This window comes from Callospermophilus lateralis, chromosome 6 (assembly GCF_048772815.1).
Source record: "Callospermophilus lateralis isolate mCalLat2 chromosome 6, mCalLat2.hap1, whole genome shotgun sequence".
NCBI classification, from domain to species: domain Eukaryota; kingdom Metazoa; phylum Chordata; class Mammalia; order Rodentia; family Sciuridae; genus Callospermophilus; species Callospermophilus lateralis.
This window is the reverse complement of record NC_135310.1, coordinates 140345863-140355857: the sequence shown is the minus strand read 5'-3', so window position 1 is coordinate 140355857 and position 9995 is coordinate 140345863. Positions and strand designations below refer to the sequence as shown.

At 41.4% G+C, this 9995-nt stretch overlaps 1 protein-coding gene across 1 annotated transcript; it reads left to right on the top strand.

Annotated features, from left to right (window-relative positions):
- Positions 1-2212: 2212 nt before the first annotated feature.
- On the top strand, positions 2213-9321 carry LOC143400904 (serpin B9-like). The gene is made up of 6 exons (XM_076857871.1): positions 2213-2380; positions 4944-5081; positions 5562-5679; positions 7069-7211; positions 8091-8246; positions 8917-9321. Exons 1-6 carry the CDS (start codon positions 2213-2215, stop codon positions 9319-9321), a joined length of 1128 nt encoding a protein of 375 aa, XP_076713986.1.
- The last annotated feature ends 674 nt before the right edge of the window (positions 9322-9995 follow it).

The window sequence follows — 9995 nt, the reverse complement described above, 5'->3', positions numbered from 1 at the left end:
ATAAAACTACTGTGCATATATACATATCAATTTTTAAAAAAATCAATTTATCTTACAATGGGCACCTATGCTGATTCCATAACTCAGATTTTGTGAACTGTGCTGGGATAAACATGGGTATGCAGCTGTTTCTTGTACTATGCTGACTTTGATTTCTTGACATGTACACAGAGAAGAGTGGTATAATTGGATCAGGTGGTTGTCAGTTTTAGAGTGCTTTCACTTTCAGAATCCTCTAGAAAACATACTGTGCTCCACTCCACTCCAGTGTCTCCCTTGGTGTTCCAGTGCAAACCAGTGTGTGACAGAGCAGGTGAGGCTAGGGGAGCAAGAGCAAGGGGATTAGTGATCCATCCCTGAGCAGGGAGGAGACCTTATCCCCTGCCATGACCCAGGTCGACTGGATTTCTTCCCTGGGGCGGTGAATGCTGATTGGAAGGTAGGAATTCCCACAGCCAAACAGGCCTGATAAAAGGTCTCTGGGAGTGCAGAGGCCCCAGAGTGGACCTGAGAGAGGCACAGCTGTAGATCCTGGTCCTGTGATTCAGAAGTCAGTACCAGGCTAGCAACATTGAGACCTGAGGGAGAGACTGTGTGGAAGGTGGCAGGTGAGGACTTCTCTGTGCAGGGGATGAAGTGACAGTGGACCGAGGCAGGCAAGTTTTAGAAACCCCAGGCCACCACTGGGAGAAGGGAAGGCCAGAAGAAGAGAAAAGAGAATCTAAGAAGTCAGTGTCATTGCTGTGTTTAGAGAAACAGCTTCTTGGGAGATCATGGGGGTCAGTTGTGCAGCAGGACCTTGATTGGGTCTGGTCCTGGATAAGGGCAGCTGGATTCCAAGAAGACAAAGATGCTGCACAGCCTCCTGGCTTCTCTGCTTGCCTCTTGCCTGCCCTTGGCTGGACCTAGACCTCACCCTAGTGGATGTTCATGCTCCAACACAGCTCCCACCTAATGGCCTTATTTTCTCCCTCTCCTCTCCTCAGGGAGTCACAGCATGACTTCTGCCTTACCTTTTCGCTGTGCTTTTAAAATCTCCAGTATCCAATTCAAAACCAGTGCACCTTTTATTTATCTGAGATTTCCCCCTAATTGATGGAGCTCTTGCTGTTTCCTGAGCATGTTTGCATGTGCTTAGACTCAGGATGCCAGGCAACTTTCCTGCAGAGAGCAGCCAGTCTTGTGGGTCCAACAATGGATGAGACAAGGAATTACAATTAGCAATGATGTGTAAGGGTGGGGGAGGAGGGAGCTCCAGATTAGGACATCAGAGGCCTCCTGGTGCTGAGCCTAGGAGGGAGGAGCCTGGTAATGATTTGAGCCTGGTAACAGGGATGGGATAGGGAGCCTTTTAAGTTGGATATCACTGTTTGCCAAGGCTTAGAGGTGACTGGGTGGGGGTGGGGGGTCACAGTAAATAGAGGTGGAGGCTGTGACAGAGGAGGACTGCAGCAAGGGATGGGACCAGGCAGATGGGATGCAATTTACAAAACATATTTTTGAGTTCCTCCCTAGGGTCACTGGAGATTTAAGGGTGGGATCATAGGATCAAGATAGCACTTCCCTCTCAGGATGCTGTGTGTCTGTCCATCTGAACTCTTGATAGGGGGAGCCCATGTTCTGAGGCTCCCCAGCCCACTTGATTTGCATTTTAGTGAGCAGGGGCTGATGGTACTGGTGATCTCAGGGTCAGCCTCTGACCAGAGGCTCTGGAGTGGAGCCAGGCAGTTTGTACTAGGCACAGGATCACAGGGGCTAGAGAAGTGGAGTGGGGTAGAAAGATTTGGGAGGGGGCTAAAGGCAAGCTTGAACATCAGTTTGAGGAGACCTTGGAGAATGAGAAGTTGTCAGGGAGGTTTCCCAGGATCTAAGGCCAGCCCCTGGTGAGGGAGGGTCTCACTGCATAGAGCTGCCCCATGGTGTTTACACTCCACTGTCTCTGGCTTCAAGCAGCACCTCCTTGCTCTTGCTTTGACCTGTCAACTTCTGTTCTCCTCTGCATGCTTTTCTGCTCTTCCTTTCCTTGACAGTTTGATGTTCTACAGACACCAGCCCCTTCCTCATATGTCTAATCTGCTCCCATGGATTTCGCTGGTACTCAGAAATTTTCTGAATTCACAAGAAAAATGAAAGCCAAGCAGAGACCACACACAGTGTCCTCAGCCCCATTTCATTGTGTTTCTCTGTCTTCTTTGCCCCCAGACCCTGCATCATGGATTCTCTTTCAAAAGCAAATGGCACCTTTGCCATCCAGGTTTTGAAGACGCTGTGTCAAGACAGACCTTCACAAAATGTGTTTTTTTCTCCCCTGAGCATCTCCTCTGCCCTGGCCATGGTGCTCCTGGGGGCAAAGGGGAACACCAAGGTCCAGATGGCTCAGGTAAGCTCACCTGTCACCCAGGAGGAGAGACTGGTCTGCAAGGTTGTCTTTTATCCCCTCCTTAAAATTTTCCCGAACTGTTGAGGAAGGAGGGGTGAGCCTGGACCATTTCAGGGAGAGGGTACAGGAGGAGGGAAAGGAGAGAGGTGAGGAGTTTCCTCCAGTGAGATGTTGTGGGAGTTGCTCACAGGGGTTACTGTGTAATCTCTTTTTCATTTTTAACTTTTCTTGTGAGTATTTGTAAAATTTTTCTTACAATTGCTGATGTCTGTCTATGTTGGATAGAAATGTGTGCTTTCTTTGAAAGAATCAGTTCTTGGATTTATTGAGCATTTTGTGTTTTCCTCTAAATCCCTTAGGAATTTTTCTCTACCTTTTCTAGCACCATGAGTTGGGAGTTTTGTTATATCATTATTTCCTTTGTAACATTAAAATAATAAATGTTCTTTTAACTATTTTTTGTTCTAATTATTAGGGTAATATAACATTCATTTTATTTTCTAAATCATAAGTCACATATTTAAATAGTATTTTAAATATTTATTTCAAATCATTCTTTAGAAGAAAAAAATATTTTTACTGTCTACCTTATTGAGAATCATCAAGGTCAGTGTGGAAACTCTCTTTAACTGCTGCTGCTGGCATTAAGGACTTACGGATGTCTCCCCAGATACAGCCACTCCAGAGGCCCCTTCTTCTGCTGCAGTCTTGTCAGGGAGAAGAGCCTTCCAGTGACACCAAGACAAAAATTGACATTCTACTATAGCCTGTGGGGCACCCCTATAATGAAAACAAAATATGGGTTGTAGAGAGAACCTGAACCATGAAAGGACTCATTGACTTCATCAAGAAGTTCCTTAAACCTGTGGCCTTGGAACAGTTGTTCACTTATGGGAATCAGTTCTTTGCTCCTCCCCCAGATGAGGGATGTTTGGGCAGTGATGGTAAACTTCTCCTACAGTACTGCAAATCTCAGGCCTGGGCATGAGCCACAGAGGAAAAACAACTTGCTACTCAAAATGGCTTTTCACAGAGGAAACGGCTCCAAAAAGTTCTAATGCTTGTTGTGACAGGAGACTTAACAGATATGAGCTAGTCAGCGTGTGTCCACTGTGACTCATGTTTATGCATAAGAAAACATCTATAGAGTGAATAGACTAACAAAAATATGATTTGTGTTAATACACAAATCTTTGTAAAGATTGCTGTTACATTATTCCTGTTGCTCCTGCCTATTACTACTGTTGTTCCAGATATGCCTCCAAGGTTGAAAAGACTGAAACTACATAATCTTCATTACCAATTTTCAAAATGATTCAAATTGTTTACTGGTAGAATTGGCACTCTGCCAATTTCTTTCATGGTAAAAATTAATTTACTAAGAGTTTTTTTCTTTTGTTTTTAACTTATTCAGTAAACTTCAGTTTGTGTGGGATATAAGATGTTTACATTTTTTTTTTTTTTCTGTTGAATTAGCTTGTCAAACCAAGTCGCATTGACCTCTTAGCTGAATATTTTATATAGTCCAGTAGAGGGCAGTCCAGCTGATACAAAGGTTTGGCAATTTGGTTGTACATCTTTACAAGGTGATAAGACTTTTCTTGTTAATTTCTGGCTAATATCTACCCAAGAAAGCAAGTATGTTGCCAAATGGAAGACTGAAAAAATATATGTAGTTTAAATTTAATTATGTTGGGAAATGGAAGTAACTTTACAAATTCTAGAAAAAAGAGTTTTATAGATTTTATCTTTTTTTTGTGTGTGTGTGTATACTATCATTTAAGATTTAAGATTGAGTCCAAAGTTGTGTTGCTATGTCACTTATTTAAATGATGTCAAAAGGGAGTTATTTCCTTAGAAACTTTTTTCAATAATTAGTTAGTAGGTTAGCTTCCATGTTTTTGGTATTTTATTTGTAGTGTTGTTGATTTTTAGTTTCCTTCACTGAAGTCATTGAATATAAATTGTGTCATTAGCATACTTCTGAATCAAATGAAACTCTTCTTTTGACCTAATATGACACTTTTGAAATATAAAGTATCACATAATATACATATATTATCTCTTTATAGGATACTGTTTAAGAACAGATTTATTCTTATTAATCATATTGCTCATTTTATACATTTATTTCCTTTTAAATATTATCATGATGATTGCATTCCTGTCCAATTTTTTCTTGGATTTTTAGTGTTTTTAACTGCATCTTTTTTTGTAAATAAATTATTGAGGCAAGTTATTCTCTTTTCTGACACATTTATGGTGTCCGTGGATGCAGGACTTAAGAATAGTTCCTTTTCTGAATCTCTCTTGCCCCTTTTATTTATTTATTTTTTTATTGCTCATCTCTATGCAGAGAGCACTGTGCAGCCACAAGAGCCATATCTTTTATTCACCAGCTTCCTGGCCCCTCTCTCCACCTATCTCACCAGTATCACTTCTCAACTAGAATCAACTTCCTTTCAAAAGAAAAATTTATGCAGTATTTGAGAAAATAATTGCTTGCAAATTCTTGTTGAGACCAAAATCAAAATTGACAGAGTTTTGCTGCTTTCCTTCACAGGCAATGTCTTTAAACACACAGGAAGACATCCATAAGAGCTTCCAGAAGCTTCTTACCCAAGTGAACAAGCCTGGCTCAAAGTACTTGCTTACAACAGCCAACAGGCTCTTTGGAGAGAAGAACTGTGATTTCCTCTCAGTAAGTTGAGTCAGCAGAGCAATAAAAGTTGTTAGAGGCCATCTTGGGCAACCTAGTGACATTCTTGTCTCAAGAACAAAATGAAAAACTGCCTTGGGATGTAGCTCAGTGGTACAGCATTTGCCTAGCATGCTCAAGGCCCTGAGCTCAAACCCCAGTACTGCAAAAACAAGGAAATAATGAACAATATTCTAGAGAATTTGAGAAACTTATAATAAACTATTTCTTTTAATAAAGACCCCAATTCTATAATCATAACTTGTATTATTTCAATTTTGACAATGTCTCAAATTTTATTTATTATTTCTGGTTATTCAGGGCTCTGGAAATATCTCTTTACAAATTAAAATGTTTCACCATCAAGTAGTTTAAGATTTGATCATGTTTTTAATTTTAAGAAAAGCCTAAAAGCTAGCTTTCAGAATGTTTTGAAGCTCACTGTCATTTTATGACCAGCGTCTGAACTTTTTCTCTCCTAAGACATTTAAGGAGTCCTGTCTTCAGTCCTACGACACGGAGCTGGAGCTGCTGTCCTTTGCTGAAGCTACAGAGAAGTCCAGGGAGCATATAAATACTTGGGTCTCAAAAGAGATGGAAGGTCAGAATTATGAGTTATTTCACTCTCCTCCCACCCCACCTCTGTTCTCCTCTCTTCTCTCCTCTACCTCTCCTCCTCACTATTAATATCACTGGTGTTGCAGAAGGTCAGAGCCAGCTCATCTGGCTGAGCCTTTTGGTGCCTGTGAACCTTAGTGACTCACAGAAGATCTGATCAATGCTCAGGTTTTCAAAACCAGACAATTAATGCTGTCTGTTCTCCTAGGACAGGAGTGACTGATACAAGTGTCAACAGAAACTTGTAGGTCAGATTTCCAATGTAATAATTTACTTGACACTGGCCTGTATTGTTCACATGGCAGGTGACTGTTGGCTGTGGGAACAGATCAATGGGCCAGATCTTCCCAAGTCATGCCCTTGGCCCTCCTCTTTATGGGGTCAGTTTGAACTTCATTTCTCCCACTTTTACATGTTAAGGTGACTTCTCCTACTGCTTCATTCATATCTCTCACTTAAGCACACTTCATCAGACTTGAGAAGCCTAGACTTGATCAGTCAGCTACAGAGCCTCACTCAGGGCTGATCCATTCCACAGACTGAAACATTTTCCATGTAAGGTTAAAATTTACTCATTTCTGTTTCAGAGTGTGACAAGTTCTAATCTTGGTCCTCAAGATCAATGATGGTTTGATGTTGAAATCATTCAGATAATTTATGCACCACTAGGAACATCCTTATTTCTGCTAACAAATGAGACCATAAAAAATAGAGGTAGTCCTTTCCACTGTTTATTCTTGGAATCTTTATTTCTTTGTCCTCTTTAGGCAGCAAATTACTAGGGATGCTCTTAGTTTTTTGGAAAGTACCACTTGATATGCAAATTAAAAAGGATATACCTTCACCTACCCAAATTATTATCTGTTCCAGGGATTCCAGGTGTCAGGAGGGTGCAATCATAATATCTCTTTCATAGTTTCCAGAAACTCCTCCCATGTCCCTGCTCTGGAGCTATTCAATTCTATCTGCCCCAGGAATATTGTCAGGTAGCTGTACAATGTTAGAACTGGGCCTGACCACAGGGCCTTAGACCTGACACTGCTCTTACCCACAGCAGGTAATGTCAGCTCCTACCCAGCCCCTCTCTCCTTTGCTGCTTGTCTTCTTCTCCAACCTGGTGTCAAGTTTCTGCTTTGTCCCAACCTGCTTTCCTCCAGTGACAAAGAAGTCTTTCACTATCTTCAACTTGGTGGCTCTTCCGGTGCCTGTCATCATGAATACCACTCACAGCTGGGATTTTTAACTTTTATGCATATCATCCAAACTCAGCACATTTGAAACCAAAATGTTTGGATCTCCAAGGCATCATTGCCACGATTATTTACCATGGGTTCAGAAAAGCAACTGAAAGAGTTTGTGCTTGTCTTGAAAGGTAAAATTCCAGAGTTGCTACCAACGAACTCAATTGATGAGCAGGCCAGGCTGGTTCTTGTCAATGCCATCTACTTCAAAGGAATGTGGGATGAGCCATTTGACAAATCACGTGTGTGTGAAATGCCTTTCATAATAAACCAGGTAGGGAGAGACTTTCAAAAAAGATGCTACTTTAATGAAGAGATTGAATAGAAAATTTTAACTTTGTAAAGGCGTAAATGGTTAATAATAACTTCAAACTTATCATCTCTCTTAATGAATTTTAATCTTAGTGAAAAAATGATTTGAATAAATGATACTTGCTCTCTATTATAGTTTAAATCCTATTATCCTATTAGCACTCTCACTGCCTCTGATGAAGTCTCCTACATGTACTGGTTTAACCTCATTCTGGAAACAAAGATCTTCCTATTGACTCAAGTTGCTTAGATAAAAAGCAAAATGAGGTGATATATGTATGTGTATGTATATATACATATATAAACATATATATATGTATATATGAATGACATGAGAAAGAATGCAAAGCGGGAATGTGACAACATATTTCTTGAATCAGGATTTTTTAAAAATATTTTTGTGCAATGAGAGATAAACCTCAGGGGCTTGTACATGTTAATCAAGTACTATACCACTGAGCTACTCCCCAGATTTTCCATCTATTACTTTTTAAATTAAAGTAATTTCTCATTTGAATTGTTGTTAATCATAACTTATTACTGATTCAGTATCTGCATCTTTGTACCATTAAAAATGAATGGCAAAGGCCTTAGTCAACTGTGAGCTATAACTTTATTAAAACAGATATTAGACTAGTTTGCTAAATTCTCTAATCCTTTAAAATACAGTGTAATGCAATAAGGAAGCTTGTATGCAGTAACCTCCTCCCCTCTTTATAAGGCATGTTTATGATAACAATTTATTAATTTCTAGCAGTGCTAGATCACACCAGAGTTGAGAGTTTTCTTTCCCCTTTTTATACTGTTTTAAATTGTGTGCTCATGTGGTCATTCCCCTCAGGAGGAGTCAAGGCCAGTGCAGATGATGTGTCAGAAAGCCAATTTTAACTACATCTACATCAGTGAGGCCCAGACACAGATGTTGGAGCTGCCCTATGCTGGCAAGGAGCTGAGCATGATCATCCTGCTCCCAGATGAGGACGTGAACCTCAGTGTGGTGAGTCAGGAGGGGCTGCACTCCTTTGAACTCAGAATTTCAGTGGGAAGAATTGGGTACACCCTGTGCCTTCTTTCACAGTATCTCCAACCCAAGAGCCCAAATGGCCCAGCCCTGTCCTCCTTGCTTCCTTGTGCTATGATCCTTATAGAAAGAGAGCCAACCGTCCTCTCAATGGTGGCAGTGCACCGTGATGACCTAAAGGGTCTCTGTGAGCAGAGCAGCTCCCATGGGCTTTCCCTCCCTCCAGGTCCCTAACTGTGAGGATGAGTTTCCACAAACAGTGCCTCATTCCACTTTAGACAGATGTCCCTGTCCTGGAGAGGCTCACACTGAGAGCTCTTCCAGTCTCTTGTGCTTACCAGCAATGGTTCATTGTGTTAAAACTAAGCTTCATTCAAACCAACAGATACCACATGAAATGCACCACTGGCTGGGCATAAATGTTTTTCAGAAATAAATATGTTTTGCTAGGGGATGGATAAGGAGGGGCAGCCACAGGGAAATCACATATGGGATAGCGTGTGGGGTGGTGGACAAGTCAGAGCCCTCACAAGTTTCTGGGCAGCTGAAGGCACTGCTCATCTTGTGTGGATGTTCATGGAAATGTCTGTGTGTCCGTCGATACCCACCATAGTCTGACTATGAACCTGTGGTTCTGGTCTTTCAGGTGGAAAATAGCCTTACTTTTGAGAAATTCCTAGACTGGACCGAGGCAGCCTCTTTGCAGAATATTGAAGTGAAAGTTTCCATTCCAAGATTTAAACTGCAGGGGGATTACATCATGGAGTCTGTGCTTCAGCGTCTGGGAATGGTCGATGTCTTCCAAGAGGGCCAGGCTGACTTGTCTGCAATGTCAACTGAGACAGACCTGTGTCTGTCCAAGTTTGTGCACAAGAGTGTCTTGGAAGTGAATGAGGAAGGCACTGAGGTTGTGGCAGGCTCAGATATACATGATATGGATTATTGCATTTCATATTTACCATATTTCACTGCTGATCACCCCTTCCTTTTCTTTATCAGGCATAACAAAACCAACACTCTTCTGTTCTGTGGCAGATTCTCATCTCCCTAAGGGTTGTACTTCCCCTCCATGAAAAATTTCCTTCTTTCCATGTCCCCAAGTTCCCACTACAGTTCATAAGGATGGGCCTTTAGGTGAACACCAAGTAGGAAGATGAGGGCAGGGTCCTAAGCCTTCTGAACAACTTGCCAGTGTGATCTCATGATGCACACACTCAGCTGTCCCCACACTGCCTGCTGATTGTACCACAGAACCAGGTCATGGCCAATAGGCTGTCCTGATTCCCTGTTGTATTAGGATGAGTGCAGTACAGATGCCTAGGATAGCTTGCAAACTTTCCCCAGATGGCCCCAAACACATTTCCCAGTCATCCCACATGCAATTCCTTCTACTTATCCTGTGCTTTCCTGTATTTTAAACTTGTAACACACCTGCCTTAGCTGAATGCCACAATAGTAATAAATGCTGGTATATACTGTTACTATTATTCAAGTTTAAAGAACAACAGGTTTTAGTCTGGAGGTGTGTCTCAGTGGTAGAGCACTTGCCTAGCATATGTGAGGCACTAGGTTTGACCCTGAGCACCACAAAAATTAAAATAAATAAATAAAGATATTGTGTTCATCTATGACTGAAAAAACACTTTAACACACATTTTAGTTTTGTCTATCTTTGGCATTCACCTTTCATCATTCACCACATATATGCTAAGAATTGCAATAGAT

What these genes read in the sequence shown, in the direction of transcription:
- LOC143400904 (XM_076857871.1), top strand. Translation starts at nt 2,213, where the DNA reads ATGGATTCTCTTTCAAAAGCAAATGGCACCTTTGCCATCCAGGTTTTG. An exon ending in GGTCTCAAAAGAGATGGAAG is followed by an intron (nt 5,680 to 7,068) that starts GTCAGAATTATG and finishes TTGTCTTGAAAG; the next exon opens with GTAAAATTCCAGAGTTGCTA. An exon ending in TGCCTTTCATAATAAACCAG is followed by an intron (nt 7,212 to 8,090) that starts GTAGGGAGAGAC and finishes CATTCCCCTCAG; the next exon opens with GAGGAGTCAAGGCCAGTGCA.